The following is a 17253-nucleotide window of genomic DNA, read 5'->3' as shown; positions in this document are numbered from 1 at the left end:
AGAGAAGACACACCTGTCATCCACGCCGGACCCTGTCTGAGCGGATCATGGAGAACTATGGGCCGATGGCGCCCCCTGGTGGACAAATTGCTCCCTCTCCACAAGCCCTGAGGAAAGCGTGCTTGCCTGCCGCTCTGGGACCCAGAACCCCAGACCTTCATCAGAGACTGAGCTTTGAAATGACTTCTCATTCACCCCTCTCCCCTGGCTCCCAGTTACCTGCTCATCTGGTCCACACGCTCTGGGAGAAAGCTGCTCCTAGCTAGAAGCAGAGTGGAGCCGTTACAGCTGCCTTCTGGCCGCCCATCTCTGCAGGCCTCCCCGGAATCGGCCTTCTCTCCCTGGGCACCTGCCTGCTGCTTCTGGGCCATTCCCCTGGGAGCTGAGCCTCCCTGCTCCACCCTCACTCCACGCATGGCCTTGCTCACGTAGCAGACCCAGTTCTGAGCCGTGACTGCTGCGTCAATGTTTGGGGAGCCCTCACCGTGGATCCAGACCCTGGTCTTCTAGGTCAGGCTCTCTCTGAAGAGCATATTTTTTAAAAAGATCAGCTTGAGATGGTGGGGTGGGGTGGCTGAGACGTTTAGGTGGTGGCGAGCACCAAGTATGGGGATCAAATTGAAGAAGTGGGTGTTTATTCTAGGGATGTGAGTGACGGGCTACACTCTGAGATACTCCCTCTTCTTCCTTTCTGAGCCCTCAGGATTTCTCCAGGTTTCTTGCCAGCACCCCTCTGGGCGTTGACGCCGGTATTAAGAAGCATACGTTTGCTACGTGGGCATACCGTGGAGAGTCCTGCCGTTTGATCCTAATAGCAAGCCTCTGAGCTGGGTCGAGTTACTGTCTGTACTTACAGGCACAGAAACCAGGGTTCAGGGAGATGAAGTCTTTCCCAAACCTTCCAAGGGGCAGAGCAAGGTCTGCAACGGAGCCCTTCAGAGGTTGAACTGGTGGTTGAATCGCGGTGCTGGGCAGGCTGAGCCCTCCCAGGAGGGCATGGGAAAGCTGCAGGAAGAGTCGCTTGCAGAGAAGAGGCAACAGGGGAGCATAGGGGGTCGGGGCGAAGGAGGAGGTTGGGTCTGTGGTCGGCGCCCGGGATGGTTTGTGTTCACTCGTCCAAGGGGGGTTCTCTCACTGTGTGTACTGCAGGTGCAGTAGAGGCTTCTGCCCTGGGTCACATTGGTCACATGCAGCCTCAGCTCTGTGCTGTTGACCCGCTTGACCCGGTAATCTGCTCCAGGAACGGACACAACCTCCTCATCCTCAGGACTCCGCAGAGTGGCCAGCACCTGTAGTGACCCCTGGAGGTCCTGTTGGTACCAGCTCATCCAGGGGTACTGGGAATTCCTCAGGATGCAGTGCAGGGTTTTAGCCTGTCCACGAGCTACCAGGACCCACCTGGGCCTTTGCTCCACCAAGCTCGCCGTGGCACCTGAAATACACAGTCAGGCCAGGCTAAAGTTCCCGCAGATAAAGTAACTCCCGCAAATAATCAGCTGCAGCCAAACCCCAAAGTTGGTGTGGGGGGGGGGAGCATGAGCAATGCCAGCAGCAGACTCCTGGGAACAGAAGGAGTGCTTTCTGCGGGGCTGCTATGCCAGGGAGGCTCTTAGCAAGGCTGGGACCTGGGAGAAAACTTTCTGTCCCTCTTTCCCTCCCCCAACCCATGGACTGGCTTTTTCTGCCTGGCCTCTGACCTGTACTCATGGTAGCCACGAGCACCCAGACCCACAGAATGGATGGCGGTCCCATTCCCTGGCCCCACAGGCTTTCTCCGGCAAGGCAGGGGGACAGGGCCAGAAGAGCAGGATGAGGGTCTCTAAGGTGACAATTAGTAGCTGACACTCTAGGCCTGAAACTCAAAAGGGAGGGGTTTTTCAGGAAGCTCAATATTTTATCTCATTGTCTCACTGAGGTTCAAACCCCATGGGGTTTCCTGTTTCCTGCATGCCAACGGCCCTAACACAGACAGGTGCACACTCCCCAACTTCACGGAGTGACTTACTGAAGGTACGTGGCCTGCACCCTCTCCAGAGAATCTGCACCGCACGTCTTCACAAGGGATTCAAACATCTCAGTGCAAGCGAGCAGGCAGCTGGATTGAGTGAAGACTGCCCTCCCCGTGTGCCTCACACACGCACAGAGACTGCTCCGAGGCCTTCCTGGGCAGCATACAGTGGGCTCACATTTCCGACTCCCGTGTTCTCCTCTGTAAGGTCAACTAACAAATTAAACATAAGAGACTTAATTATCCCTGTTGGAAATAAGGGAAGAGACTTACCTCCTGTCCATTTTCTTAGAACATTTACTTTAGAAAACTTGTAATTTTAAGCTCTCTCTTTCTTTGAAATATATGTAAGTCACCCAGAAATATTTTTCTCTAGGACCTACAATGAATCTCTTTGAAATACAAAGAGATTGTATTTTGAACAACACATTTTGAACAGTCAAATTTTGAACAACAAAATGAGCCTAACCTAATTTAGAGTGCATGACTCACACTAAAATGTAAAATTATGCCCTGCCAGAAAGATAGGGCAAGTTGACTTGCCTTCCGGGTAAACCTGGATGGGACTCCCAGTGGGTTGTGTCTGATGGCCTATACAAAAGGCTGGGATGTCTGCCTGTCTTTGCACCAACCTAACCAAATGCCTGGGATGTATATATATCACATTCGGATTTAATGCTTATTCAATAATAAGACTGGTTTCTTTCTTTTCTACTTCCAGGGAAAGGTTTCCTGTGTTGAGAAGAGTTCTGATTCTTGGTTACATTTTCCTGACAAGGCCCAGGGCTGGCACTACCTAGTGCTCGGACTTCAGACTCAGTTTACCTAGCTTGAGATGAAGATAATAGAGTGATTTCATAGGAGTCAATAGATCCGTACACAAAAAAAAATTCTTGGAATACAGTTTGGCACAGACGGAGTCCTTAGTGAGCTGACTTCTGTCACGTCAGTGGTAAATTGCTAGTTTAATTTACATATGGCAGAATTTATGGCAGGATTTACCTCCCTTTATCTCTCTCTTAGTCATCAGCTGAGATGAAAATCACAAGTTCTCATAGCTTTCTAACATTGGCAAGAGGAATCGTTTTCTAGAAAGTTTGGAAACCAGTGATCTGGGATATTAGATTAAAAAAAAAAAAAAAAACCCTCTCAGGGCACCTGGGTGGTGGGGTCAGTTAACTTGGTCTCAGCTCAGGTCATGACCTCAGGGTCCTGGGATGGAGCCCTGCATCAGGGTCCTCGCTCAGCGGGGAGTCTGCTTGAGGTTCTCTCTCCCTCTCCCTCTGTCTCTCCGACTCATGTTCTCTCTCTCTCTCTCTCTCTCTAAAATAAATAAATAAATCTTAAAAAAAAAAAAAAAAGACTCTCTCTTCACCCTCAACATATGACGGGCAAAAACATGGGGACACATAGGGTCTAGCAACCAGACTTTACTATTTCAAGACCTGGGATCGCACTGGATTCACTCAGTGCTCCCAGTGTGGAATCTGAGCCTTACGGGGCCCTTGATGAGGGAAGAAGGGGGCCGGATGGAGCCAGGTGAGATCACGGACCCATCACTCCGGGGAGCTGACACATCGGGGAACAGCTGTGGCCTGACGTCCTGGGGCTTTGCGCCTCCCAGATTCAATATTTTTGTTAATCTGCTGACATATAAATACTTACCACAATACAGTTCATGTGGTTCTAGCAAAGAACAACAGTTATTGATGCTGCGTGCTGACAGCATAATACAGTTTATAATTCAGTTGTCTTCATAGCTTTGCAATCTCTGTGGTTCTGGATTTTTTTTTTTTTAAGATGCTCATTTTCATTATGTACAATTTGGGGTAGAAAGTGGGTTTGTTAATATTTTCCTATCAGGCGACTTCAAATGTGCATGATCTAATCGTACACAAAGTGTCCCTCTCCCCGCATGCCGAGGAACATGTGCTGCTTCTCTTTTGGCTTTTGCTCTCTTACCTCTTCCCAACCTCTTCTCTCCAGAGAGGGCGGGGGATGACGCTCTGGGAAGCATTGCCCAAATCACACATCCTGAACACTAGAAATGCGTATGTGCCCACACAGAGGCGTCCTCCCCTGGCAAGCCACGTGCGTCGCAATCAGAGGTCACAGTGGAGAGGGTGACTCTGGGGACCAGGGACAGGCTCTGGAAGAGGGGAGCAAAGCGTAACTGGTGGGGGGGAGAGGTGAACAGGGAGAAAAAAGCCCAGTGGGTGGCCAGAGGGAGCCCAGGAGCAGAAACCCTGAGGCTGTAGGCACTGGTTCGCAGCTCCCTCCCTCAGGCAGGCGCTCTGGCAGGTAGACAGATTTCAGGATAAGGGATTCTGGCCCCATCTTGGTTTACAGGGCTGGCCGACCTGTCTCCCTGTCGCTCCCTCCCTTTGCCTTAATCCCCAAACGCGATTGGGATCAGAGTGTCTCTGACACTCCTGTTATCTCCTCCCTGGATTCCTGCTCCTCAAGGTCAGTGCCTCCCCAGCTCCTCCTCCTGTCCTGGCTCTGCTCCCATCCTGGGCCAACCTCCCTGCTCCCATGCCCAGAGTTGGGCATTATGGCTGCTGCCTTGGGAGATAGGTTTTTTTCCTCCCACTGCACCCCAGTTTCTACTCAGGTGCTCACGGGAGCAGCCAACAACCTCAGCTGGGGCCTTACCAGCTTTGATGAACTCAGTAGAAAATGGAAAGAGGATGCGTGCCCTGGATGGAGGCATAAACAGATGCTCCAGGCCCTGTCCACCACAGTTGGAGCTGAGTGCCTCTGTGATGTGTGGTTCGGTTTCTGGGCTGGGGGATGCCTCACGGGCACATGTCCTTGTTAACTTTTCAGAGCCTCTCCATTCTCTGTTGGAGAAAAGACACTGGGGTCAGTGAAGTGATTTCCAGCTTTGGCTCAGCTGTGTCAGAAACTGGATAGAAAAAACACCAGGCAGTGCCCGGGGGGCTCAGTGGGTTAAGCCTCTGCTTTCGGATCAGATCATGATCTCAGGGTCCTAGGATCAAGCCCCACATTGGGCTCTCTGCTTGGCAGGGAGCCTGCTTCCCCTTTCTCTCTGCCTGCCTCTCTTCCTACTTGTGAGATCTCTCTGTCAAATAAATAAATGAAATCTTTAAAAAACAAAAAACAAAAAAATGCCAGGCATACAATGAGATGTGTGTGTCCCCTCCCTAAGAAGCAGTCAGCAGATGACAACTCCCTCCACCAGGGCAAGCCGTGGCAGGAAAGCACTTCTGGCAGCTGGGCACCCTTCGGTTGTCTGTAACCTAAGCAAATAATGGAAAGAGCACTGGTCTGGGGGCAGATCCCCTGTGTGCTGGTGTTAATTCCACCTCTGACTGTCTGGGGGATCGGGCACTACTCCTGTTACTGCTTGGTATTTCCTTTGCCTCATCTAAAAATTGAGTGAACCTAAATTCCTTTTCACTCTGGTGTTCTAATATTCTAACATTCCTTCTGTGCTTTTATGGTTTGAAAACCAAAGCACTTGTCAGTGGGGACCCTGGGCCAAGCCCCCAGTGGAGTGAGAATCACTAAATGTGACTTCTCTGGCAGGCAATTCATGGAGGGAAAGGTAGAGCACCAATGATCCCAAGGGCTAGTTTATATTTATCTCCCATTCTTTCCCTCTTCTTCCCCTCCCCACCCTCCTCCTCCTCCTTGCCGCTCCCCAGGAATATGCAGAAACTCAGGGCTGACCCAGACTTGCCCATCTGGAAAGCTGATTATGGCTCCTTCACCTCTATGTGTCCTTCCAGGGATTAGTAGCAAAGACTCCTCCGGGAGATGGAAATCATAGCCTTCCCCGAACACCCCCTCAGAAACTTCTCTCCTTCCTCTGCTGCATGTCGTCAGTCTCGCCCTCACCCCCGGCTATGCCCCAGTTCCAGGTATAGAAAATGCCCAAAAAAGCTGGGGCCTGGGGCAGGTGCCAGAGAGCAGAGTGCTCCGTAAGGCCATCCAAGGATATGGGATTGGGAGGGGTGCAGCAAGGGAGAGAGAGAGAAATAGAGACAAGGAAAGAAAGAGAAATAGAGACAAGGGGAGAACAGCAGGGAAAAACCAAACCCAGGGAGGACCCTGTCATGGGTTGGGGTGAAGAGTCTAAGGACCTTCTCCTGAGAATTTCATGTCAAGTCCCTGCTCTGGGATAAGAGCACTCTGCTCTGCACCCTCACTGGGCACCCCACACCTCCAGAGTTATGTAAGTGGCACCACTCTGAATCCAGAGGATAATCAGATCAGAAGAGCCCCAGTCTGTCCCTCCCCCATGGCACGGGGCCTGGCACAGGTAGAGGCACATATAAACCCATACTTCTTGAGTGTCCATCTATAGGAGAGATGCTCCAGATCCCAGGAGCCATGACCTGTGCCCTGCTCTTCAGGCTTCTCCTACTTATGGCCCTGGTGTCCTCCTCCCAAGGCAAACGCCTTGGCCCCACATCTCGCCTGCGTTATTCCAGGTTCCTAGACCCTTCCAATGTCATTTTCCTGCGCTGGGACTTTGACCTTGAGGCAGAGATCATCACTTTTGAGCTGCAGGTCCGGACAACTGGCTGGGTGGGCTTGGGGGTCACAAATCGCTACACCAGAGTGGGGAGCGATCTGGTTGTTGGAGGAGTCTTGCCTGATGGCAACGTCTATTTCTCGGTAAGTCTGAGGGTGATTCCTTTCCAAGGATGAAGGTCTCTTGCTGGGTTGAGGATATCTCTGGGTCCAGGAAGGATCCACATTTTCCAAACTTATCCAGGCACATGCCCAGAACACCAGCTGACTACTGATCTCTCCTTACAGAAATGGTCCATTGAAGAGTTTCAAACTAGGTCTTCTGGACTGCATGCCCCTAAGATGCTAGGGAGTGGAACCACTGGACTGAAAGAGTCCTGCACCACTAACTACAGGTCAATAGGGGAGAGTCGATGTTACCTGAGACCAAGTCTTCAGCCCTAATTTCTGTTAAACTCAGTCAGGTGGGCAACAACAGGCAGTGGTCTAATATCCACAGCAGCAGCTACAGTAATAATAGCTTAACATTGTTACGTACTCTTGATCAACCAGGCATTGTTCCCAAATCTTCCCATGTTAAACCTCACAGCCTCACTATGAGGTACATGATTACTACCCCATTTTACAGATGAAAAAGCAGCCCACCCATTTCTCCCAATCTCACCCACAGGAACTGCATTTAAATGGGTAAGTGTCAATGTTATGAGCCACAAGAGAGGACAAATAGTGTAGAGACTTCAGAGCGTTAAGGAGCTGTCAAGGGCTGGAGATAGAGGAACACTGGGATTTATTGACTTGAGATTTGGAACAGGAAAAGTAAATCAAGGCCAAGTGGTGAAACCCCATCAGACACTGTGTATCCCTCTGCCCCAGGGATCCATCCTATGCCATGCTCTGTTCCAAGAGCAATCTATGAAATCAAGGACCAGATTCGGCTAATTTAGTACCTTGGGGTTACTAAGGGGATACCAGCTTCTCCAAAGTCATGATAATTGGGGCTTCCTGTTCTTACTCTTTGATATTCACTGGATCCCAGGATCAGCACCTGGTGGATGAAGACACCCTAGAGGAGGATGGGAGCCAGGATGCTGAGTTGCAGGGGCTAATGGAAGACGCCGTCTACACCACCATGCGCTTCTCTAGGCCCTTCCGCTCCTGTGATCCTCATGACCAAGACATTACGGTAAAACAGGGAGGGAGGGGGGAGAAGCATTCAACTGTAAGCAGCTTTTTCTTTCAGGGATGTGGAGTCAACCCCAATCTAGAACATGCATGTGTCTTAGGCGATGGTCACAGTTCCCAGGGATTCTGTCCGTCTCCACATTTCCAGGCACTGCCCCAGTTGTGCCCCTCTACAAATCCACAAGCCCTCTGCCAAGTGATTCCCCCATGGATTAAGCACCCACCCCAACCTCCCTGGCTCCCCTCTCCAAGAACCTTCCTTGATTTCACTGAACTTTAGAGTGTCATTTCTCAGATGTGGACACAGGCATCAAGAGGGAATGTGATGCTCAATGTTTCCAGCAAGTTGGCCCCTGAGGTAGAACTAGAACCTGACCAGTTCTGACCCCCAGTAAGAAGCTCTTTCCACTCCACTGTGTAGATGTGAGCAAGTGGCTTGTGTCAGTCCTTGGGTGTGGGTGTTTGCGAAGTGCTATTCACGGGCAGTAGCACCTCGATGCCTATGACACCTCCAGAGTGACACCCTAAGGGTGTTGGCCACCTATGGCCTGGATGACACTCTGAAGCTGGATCGGGACCGTACTTTTATCAAGTCCATCTTCCTGCTACAAATAGTCCATCCTGACGACCTTGATGTCCCTGAGGATACCATCATCCATGACTTGGAGCTCACTGATGTAAGAGTCCTCTACCCATCCAGCCACCTCCAAGCCTCCTTCCCATCTTCCCACTCAATTTAGATCCTCCTTTTGCACCTATACTTAGTACATTCCTTGAATTGAGGTTACCGTGACTTCCTATAAATCCCTGAGGACCACCAAGCTGGTCTGTCCCTCCCCTCTCTTCTCTAAGAGCCTCATTTCCAACCCAACTCAGCCTTTATGTGTCCTTCTCCAGTTCCTCATCCCAGAGGATGACACCACGTATGCCTGCACCTTCCTCCCTCTCCCCATCGTTAGCAAGAAACATCACATCTTCAAGGTACAGTGAACCAGACATTGCTAAGGCAGTTGAGCAGTGCAGTGGGCACAGTCAACTCTGATGGGATGGTGTTTAGAAAATTGCTGAGAAGCTGAAGAGAAGTAGTTTCATGCTTTCCTGAGTCCAAAACTATAACTCCCAGCATTGTTCTATACAAGCCCCACAATACAGCAGAGATTTTGATGAAGGTCATCAATTAGTGTTTCCAGAGAGCAAAGTATAGTGCCCACCTTGGACCTAGAATTGTGCTCATGGTCCAGGAGGAAGTTCAGGCTCAGGAGACAGGGCCAAGGGCTGTCAGGTTAGTGAAATCTGGCCAGAGGGAACTCCAACATGGTCACCTGATTTCACAGTTGAGTTATTTCTAATTTTGATCTTACAAAAACTAGCAAATGTGTGGGAGCCATTTTTTTTTCTTTAGAGGAGAATACAACAAGTCATGTGCTCAGATATAGTGGACTGGTGAGGTTGTTAAGGGAAAGTCAGAAGTCTTGGAGATATTCTTGGCTAGATTTAGTATGTTGTACACTCAGGGGATGAGTTTAAAAGGGTGAGGGCTGAGAGAGAAGTCGAACAAAGTGGGGGTAAGTGATGGGTTGGGGAAGAAAAAGAGAGAACAAATAGAAAAGAAAGAGACACAGAAGTGGGAAATGGGTATAGATTTATTTGGGGGAAAGAGGATAGGGAGAATGGGACTTGACATAGAAGATCTTGACCATGATCTGCCCCCTTCTCTCACCCAGTTTGAGCCCAAGCTGCTCATGCACAATGAGACGATGGTGCATCACATCCTGGTGTATGCTTGTGGCAATGCCAGTGTTCTTCCCACGGGTATCAGTGACTGCTATGGAGCTGACCCTGCCTTCTCCCTCTGCTCACAGGTCATCGTGGGCTGGGCTGTCGGGGGCACAGTGAGTCCTGTGATGAGGGAACTAGGTGGCTAAGGGGGTGGGGTGCATGTTGTCAGATGACTGGGATTGCTGGATTGATGGCAGACCAGGAGACAGTGGAGGTCTGGGATGAGGGCCAGAAAACATGGGCAGGTCCCAGCCCCTGCACCTAGCACCCAGCCCTGCTTGCTGCCAGATCTGCTTTCATCCAACAGAGTTACCAGTTTCCAGATGATGTGGGTGTCTCTATTGGCACCCCCTTAGACCCACAGTGGATCCGACTGGAGATTCATTATAGCAATTTTCACAACCTTCCTGGTAAGTATCTACAGCATTTATGGAGGAAAATCTGGTGCAGCTTCCTGATTCTTTTAGGTGTTGGGAAGCTGCTATGGGTTGCACGCTGGCTCATTTTGGTCACAGCGCTGTCCCAGCTTTCCTCTTGTTCTCACATTGTGACCAGCTCTCTTGTCCTCTGTCATTGTTCCATTCCGCACCAGGCATTTATGACTCCTCAGGCATCCGATTATACTACACCGCACAGCTGCGCAAATATGACATGGGGGTCCTCCAGCTGGGCTTCTTCACCTTCCCCATCCACTTCATACCCCCGGGCGCGGAGTCCTTCCTGTCCTACGGGCTGTGTAAGACAGAGAAGTTTGAAGAGGTGAAGCTGGGAGGCACACCTTCCCTGAGATTCCTTGTTTCCCATCACAGATCTGGGCTGGTCCATAAGCACACACACCCTGAGTCTGAGACTTGGACAATAACTACAACCTGGTGCTCAGGAGAACCACTAACGTGAATCATGCAAGAGAAGGAAAGAGTTGGGGCTTTGGGGACTGTGTGGTGGGGCGGGAAGAGGGTCCAGGAGGGCCCAGGAAGAATGAAAGGGGCTCCTGTCATTCATGCAAGGAAGGTGTCAACTATTAAGGGAGGCAAATGGAGGAACAGGACAAGATGCAAACCAGACGTGTCTCCTCCCCATCACAGATGAATGGGGCCCCAGTGCCCGACATACAGGTATATGGCTACCTGCTTCACACGCATCTGGCTGGCCGTGCTCTGCAGGCTGTGCAATACAGGTAAGGGAAGACATGGACTTGAAGCTTTCCCATCTGCATATGGGAACAAATTTGAGGATACTTATTTATTCTGCAGTATAAGGTTATGCTTGGTTGGGATAGGAGGAGCTGGAACTACCCCTAGAATAGAGGTGGTCAGAGTAAGACTGTGGAAGAAGTTTTCCGTTTTATGTGCAACCAGTCCCCCACCCCCAGCATGAGCTCACACACTGCTTTGTTCCCTCTAGAAATGGAGCACAACTCCGAACAATCTGCAAAGATGACTCTTATGACTTCAATCTGCAGGAGACTCGAGATTTACCTTATCGAGCAGAGATCAAACCGGTGGGAGCCTGTGGGAAGGCATGACTGGAGTTGAGGGAGGGGAGGCAGCATCAGAGGTCATTACTGTTGGCCAAGAGGGTTCTAAGGCTGTACCAGTCTTTCTGTGTCTTACTTTCAGCCTTCATGTTTCACTCTGAATAGGGAGATGAGTTGCTGGTGGAATGTCACTACCAGACGCTGGACCGGGACTCCTTGACTTTTGTAAGTACCTCCCTTCCCACCATGGTCAAGCACAATGGGCTCAGAATAGAGCCCATCCCTGGCCTTGGCTATAGAGTGACTCTGATTATTCTAACTGAAGCCTTTTTCTCCCTCCAATATTATTATCCACTCACATGGGGCTTTTCATGCTCTCACATCCCTGTGATTGTAGGATGTGTACAAGGATTCCCTACTTTTCCTGTCAATGACCAATAACACCATGGGAAGACAGCATGCTATAGTAAACCAGAGCATGGACTCATGGTCTCCATGCCTGGTTCCAAATGTCAGCACAATCACTAGCTTTCTAATCTTAGATAAATTATTCAATCTCTTTGTGCCTCAATCTCTTAATTCATATGGGAACTAATAATAATACCTCTTAAAATTGTTGTAAGAGTTGATTAAACTTTATAAGACATCTAGATCATTTCCTGGCTTATAGTAGATGTTCAGTTAGAGTTAGCTGTTGTTGTTATGGTCACAAGGAACCCCACCCTTTTTGTGTGTCAAGAGTGGCTCAGTGCTTATAGGATTCCAAAGGAGTTGCATGTTATTGAGGAAGAAACTACAGCCATATGTATTATTATGCAAGGTAGAAAGTGATACATACTGTAAGACACAAATGGGAATAATGCACAAGGGGATTCACAGGGAAAAACCATAAGACCCTCCTATGGTGAACTGAACATGTGACATATTTGAGTAGGTCCAGCTTTAGACATATAGAGATGAGGAATCCTGGAGAAAATCAAAAGGGAGTGACTTTTTCAGGAAACTCAAGATCTTCTCTCATTTTCTCAACCATCTTGCCTTTTCAAATCAGAGCAGAGGCCATGGAAATGTAGAGGACAGGGCAGATATTATTTCTTTGTAAATAATATCAATAACTGTCCACCATTTGGAAGGAGAGGAGGGGAAAGGAAAGGGTGTGTAAGAAGTAGATGAACATTCATTTAGCTGGTTGTAGATTAAGGGAAAATGAAAACAGCATCATTGGTAGAATGACCACCTGCACTATTTCCTACGTGCCTTGTCCCCCTCTCTCTGCTTGCTTTGTGACTTTGTGTTCCATCTCTGTCTCTCTTTTCTTCTTCAGGGGGGCCCCAGCACCATTAATGAGATGTGCCTCATCTTCCTCTTCTACTATCCCCGAAATAATATCTCCAGCTGCATGGGGTACCCTGACATCATCCACGTGGCCCATGAGCTTGGGGAGGAGGTATCAGAGTGAGTCATCTTGGAAGAGAAGAACTTCAAGTGTGTGTGGGAGGGGTCTTGGTCTGACTCTCCTCTCAATGCTCTGACATAACACAGAATAGGGTTTTTTTTACCCCGATATCAATGAGATCATCCAGAAAAGCAGGTAAGAACTGACCTCTAAGAGTTAGATACCTTACATACAAATTCTCTGGCTGCCTTTATCTCATGTGCTACTCACTCAGTCAAAGACTCTTTACTTAAGTCATTAAGTAATGACCCTTAATTATTTAGGGGTGAGGGTTGTCTCTGAGATTCGATGAAAGCCCTGAAACTCCTTTTCCAGGAAAATGCATATCTGTGCAAACACACCCAATTCCACACACAATTTCAGGGCCTTTACATGATCCCTGAATCCCTCAATCTACCTTCTTGGACTTCAAGGCTCCCAGATTAAGAACCACTTCTTTAAAGAGTCAGGAGTTTCACTTTTTCACTTTAAAAGAAACTGCTCATCTGTGAATTTTGCTGTTTCTCCATCTGCCAAATTCGTGGTTTTCTTATTGAGTCGTGAGGCATTCCTTCTGGCTTATGCCAACATGGAGATGATGCTAACAAGCATGAAGGCATTTTGTCAAAGCTTTAAGTCGACCCTAACTCATCGTGTGTTCCCCCACCCACGGCAGCCCCATGGAGGGCATGATGGCCATGAACAATGTTGAGTGGACCCCAGAGAACATTAAGAAGGCTGAGAAAGCCTGCAAGGAGGCCCAGCAGATGGTGATCATAAAGACCATTGATGTGAGTGACCCAGGAGACAGCACCCTCTGGGGATGGTACTGGGCTAAGCCAGGAAAAGAAGGGAGGAAGCCGGTGAATGACAAAGGTGGGAACACTGGGTTAGGAAGGAGGGGCTGGGGAGCAGAAAGATGCGCTGGTGCTGCTCCAGACTGTGGAGTGGTGGGGGGGTCTCCCAGCTAGTTTATGAGGCTGCAAAGACTGGGGAATCAGCAAGTAAAGGCTGAAAAAAGGAAATGAGTGGGGGAGGATTCTGTCCTTACCCATTTTCTCCCATTTTCCACGTGCTGCAGGAATTGGTGGAAAACACGACAGGCTGGATTCCAGACATCATCCCAACGACTCGGGGACCCTGCTTGGAGTCCTCTGGAGGCAAAGTGGAGCCTCAGGACAAAACCCCTGCAGGCTTCAGGGCTGCACCAGTGGCCCTCTCGGGCTCCAGCACTGCTACCCTGAGGCGCCTCTCTCTGGCTGCCCTCTTGTTTGGGCAGGGGGCTCTTTCCTGGCTTCTTGCCACCCTGCAAGTCGGAGTCTGATACTGTCTCCTCATTTCAAATACTCAGGTTACTCTCTGCTCAGCCTTCCTCTTATTATCAAATACAGAAATTCCCCTCTGCTTGGGCTCTCCGATGTCCCCTATCTGTGCCCCTTCCCATGACCCAGGCCACGACATTGAGGCCTGGGGGTGTCACCTATTCCATAAAGGCTCTTCCATGCTGAGGGAAGCAATTCAGCCTCTCAAGCTTTGAAAACACTGATGGGTCCACATGTTTTCTGACAAAATCTGGATTCAAGGCTGGACCACTCTCTGAGAAGTCTGATGCTCCAGATTACCTAAGGGGATGCCAGCTGGGGAAGTGGTTTGCATGCAGTGGGAAAGCCCTCCAAACCCTCCTTTGCCCATGCTGACCATAAAGGGGGCTCCTGATTCTCCTTTCTTAGGGCATTTTTTGCTCAACCCTCCCTGTGAGGCAGAGGCAGCAAGCCACGTGTGTGATTGGTAGTAAAGGGAAAGACTGTGTTTATAAAGGACAAAGCTCAAGACATCAAATTAAATAAAATTTAACTCGCTTCCTGTTGCCACCTCCTTTCTTTGAGCCTTTGGTCCAGGAGAGGAAGCTGGGAGGTGTCTCGAATGGTTCAGTATAAGACATACAGAGGGTATTTGAGGATCCAGTTGCCCAAAAGACAACATCAAATGCAGTCCTTGCTCTTCTCACCTGCCATTTCTATTCCAATATTCTGTATTACTCCAAGGCTCCCAAACAAATTCATTCAACCCCAACCTCCAGATTTAAAACAAAAACCAGGGGCACCTGGGTGGCTCAAAGGTTAAGCCTCTGCCTTCAGCTCAGGTCATGATCTCAGGGTCCTGGGATCGAGTCCCACATGGGGCTCTCTGCTCAGCAGGGAGCCTGCTTCCTCCTCTCTCTCTGCCTGCCTCTCTGCCTACTTGTGCTCTGTCTGTCTAATAAATAAATAAAATCTTAATAAAATAAAAAAACACCCTCTCTGGCTGGGTTTCAGACACCAACCCTTAGTTTATGCTGCAGCTTTAATCTCAGGTCTACCCTGACAGGTTCAAGCCAGCTGGGAAGCTACCCCTAGGTTCTGTGCCAAAATCTCCCTGTGACTCCCTTTGCCCAGCTCATGGCCCAGTGCCGGTCCCAGGCTCCTCTGCTTTCCTTCCTGCTCCCTTGAATTTCTTGTTCTTGTTTGGCCTCCCTTCTTTCATCGTATTTTTCTTTCCATCTCCTGACTTCAGCATTTAGTGATCAGGCACATACTGAGCACCAACTGTGTGCTTGACATTAGGTTAGAACAGGAACTGGGACAAACACCTGCTCTGCCCTTGTGGGGCTGTGGTCAAGGTTCTATGATCCCCTCAAGGGCCATTTTCTCCTTTGGCTCACACTGTCCACCTCTGAGCTTTTCCCAGTGCCACTGAGTATTTCCACCCTCCAACTGTCTAAAGAGAGGAACTCTACTTATATCAACCTCTTGGGAATGACGTTTCTATTGTTAAAAGGGATTCATTTACATTATACATATACGAGACAGAGAGCTCAGGCCAATACTTCTGGGGAAGTATTAAATGTTTTAAAACATTCATACTTAGGATACAAGACTTATTACCTCGAGGCTTTCCAGCTCATGAGCTTTGTGACTGCAGTTTCCTGATGACCTAACGACACACTGCAGGAGGAAGGGGCTCAGTGCTGAGGGGGAAAGATGACCCCCAACTTCCTCAACATTCTGTCCCTTGGACCTGTCATCCCTCATCCCAGAGAAGTCTCTAAAGTCAGGTTGGCTCTGAATGACTGAGACTATAGTTCCTTCTCCACCTCACCTCCTCTACTCAAAACCCCATATTAAAGGAGGAGGGTAAGGGCGTTACCCTGGGTGGCTCAGTGGGTTAAAACCTTTGCCTTCAGCTCAGGTCATGATCCCAGGGTCCTGGGATCAAGCCCTACATCAGGCTCTCTGCTCAGCGGGGAGCCTGCTTCCTCCTCTCTCTGACTGCCTCTCTGCCTACTTGTAATCTCTGTCTGTCAAATAAATAAATAAAATCTTTAAAAAAAAAAAAAGGTGGAGGGTAAATAAAGGATTCAGTCCCTCGTTATTTTTTTCTGTGGTTTTTGTGAGGTCAAGAGGAACTGTGGGCTCATGTTTACAATGACCCTGGTCTTTCTTGCTGAATATTTTTTTTAAGATTTTATTTTATTTATTTACTTTAGAGAGAGAGAGCACACAGGTAGGGAGGGGGCAGAGGGAGAGTCTCCAGCGGACTCCGGCTGAGCAAGGAGCCTGACATGGGGTTGGATCTCATGATCCCAAGAGTTGGATGCTTAACTGACCGAGCCACCCAGGCACTCTTCTTGTTGAAAATTTTAATACAATGGGGCGCCTGGGTGGCTCAGTGGGTTAAGCCACTGCCTTCGGCTCGGATCATGATCTCAGGGTCCTGGGATCGCGTCCCGCATCGGGCTCTCTGCTCAGCAGGGAGCCTGCTTCCCCTCTCTCTCTCTCTCTGCCTGCCTCTCCATCTACTTGTGATTTCTCTCTGTCAAATAAATAAATAAAATCTTTAAAAAAAAAAAAGAAAATTTTAATACAATTACTAACTTATGGAAAAGTTGCAAGAATTCTCATGTATCTTTTATCTAGCTTTATCGTCTATATTTTATCACATTCTTCTCTCTCCTCTTTGTCTTCCGTTCTCTTCTCTCATTCTTCTGCTTCCTCCTCTTCCTTCTCTCTCTTCCTCTGTCTCTCTTTCTTTTTCAGGAAGCTGATAACTTAGTTTCTTTTCCCTGTTGGCTAGAATTTCCACCAATGTCTAAATTCCTGCTACCACTGAGTCAGGATAGGCTCAGAAGAAAACTCCCTGCCTCACCACTCCACCAACACGGTGGCTCCCAACCTTGACTCTGTATTGGAGTTACCTGGTTGATGGGCAAGAATCCAGGCATTAGTGAATTATGGAACTCTCCAGGAGCTCCCAATACATACCCAAGACTGAGGACCTCTAAGCTAGAAGTTCAGCTGCTCTTGACTAGTCCAGTTCCTGCACAGACAGGAATCACGTTCCAGCTTCACACATCAAAGGCTCTACTCAGGCACTCACCAACCAGAGTGGCCCCAATAAAGAAGAGCCTGGAAGCCCCCATTTGCTAGGAGTTAGAATTTTAGTTGCTGGATTGTGAGGTTATGTGGGGACCTCAGAAAGAAGGCACATTTAGGGGGCTCAGGGAAGTGGCTATTTACCAAGAATTACTCAAAAAATAAAGAGTAAAGAACAGAGGACTTTTATAATGCTGAATAATGAATGCAGGAGGAACGTGAAGTTGGAAAATCACATTTGAAAAATCTATAGGAAGAACTGATTCAGGCAAGACTCATCAACAGATGACAAAACAAATAGGAGGGGAATCAGATAGCTACCTAGCCTCAAAGTATCTCATCGTGATGTATTTATTACTTATTGCGAGAAAAAAATAGTAACTTTCCTGTGGAGAAACCTGGCACACACCACCTCAACCAAAGTAATATCACTAAAAATGGGCAAATAAATAGCCAC

The 17253-nt window shown here is 48.8% G+C and overlaps 1 protein-coding gene and 1 gene segment (V, D, J or C); one reads left to right on the top strand and one right to left on the bottom strand.

Annotated features, from left to right (window-relative positions):
• Positions 1–935: 935 nt before the first annotated feature.
• Positions 936–1841, bottom strand: LOC122905456. The segment is given in 2 exon segments: positions 936–1432; positions 1698–1841. Coding segments are annotated over 2 exon segments (552 nt in total).
• Positions 1842–6367: 4526 nt separating this feature from the next.
• Positions 6368–13708, top strand: LOC122904142 (putative DBH-like monooxygenase protein 2). The gene is made up of 13 exons (XM_044244616.1): positions 6368–6655; positions 7548–7694; positions 8209–8370; positions 8591–8674; positions 9418–9585; positions 9780–9882; positions 10065–10231; positions 10558–10649; positions 10877–10973; positions 11115–11174; positions 12274–12404; positions 13061–13175; positions 13466–13708. The coding sequence occupies exons 1-13, from the start codon at positions 6368–6370 to the stop codon at positions 13706–13708; spliced, it is 1857 nt and encodes a 618-aa protein (XP_044100551.1).
• The last annotated feature ends 3545 nt before the right edge of the window (positions 13709–17253 follow it).

Source organism: Neovison vison, chromosome 4, assembly GCF_020171115.1.
Source record: "Neovison vison isolate M4711 chromosome 4, ASM_NN_V1, whole genome shotgun sequence".
NCBI lineage: Eukaryota > Metazoa > Chordata > Mammalia > Carnivora > Mustelidae > Neogale > Neogale vison.
The sequence above is the reverse complement of the archived record's forward strand: the minus strand, read 5'-3'. Positions and strand labels throughout refer to the sequence as shown.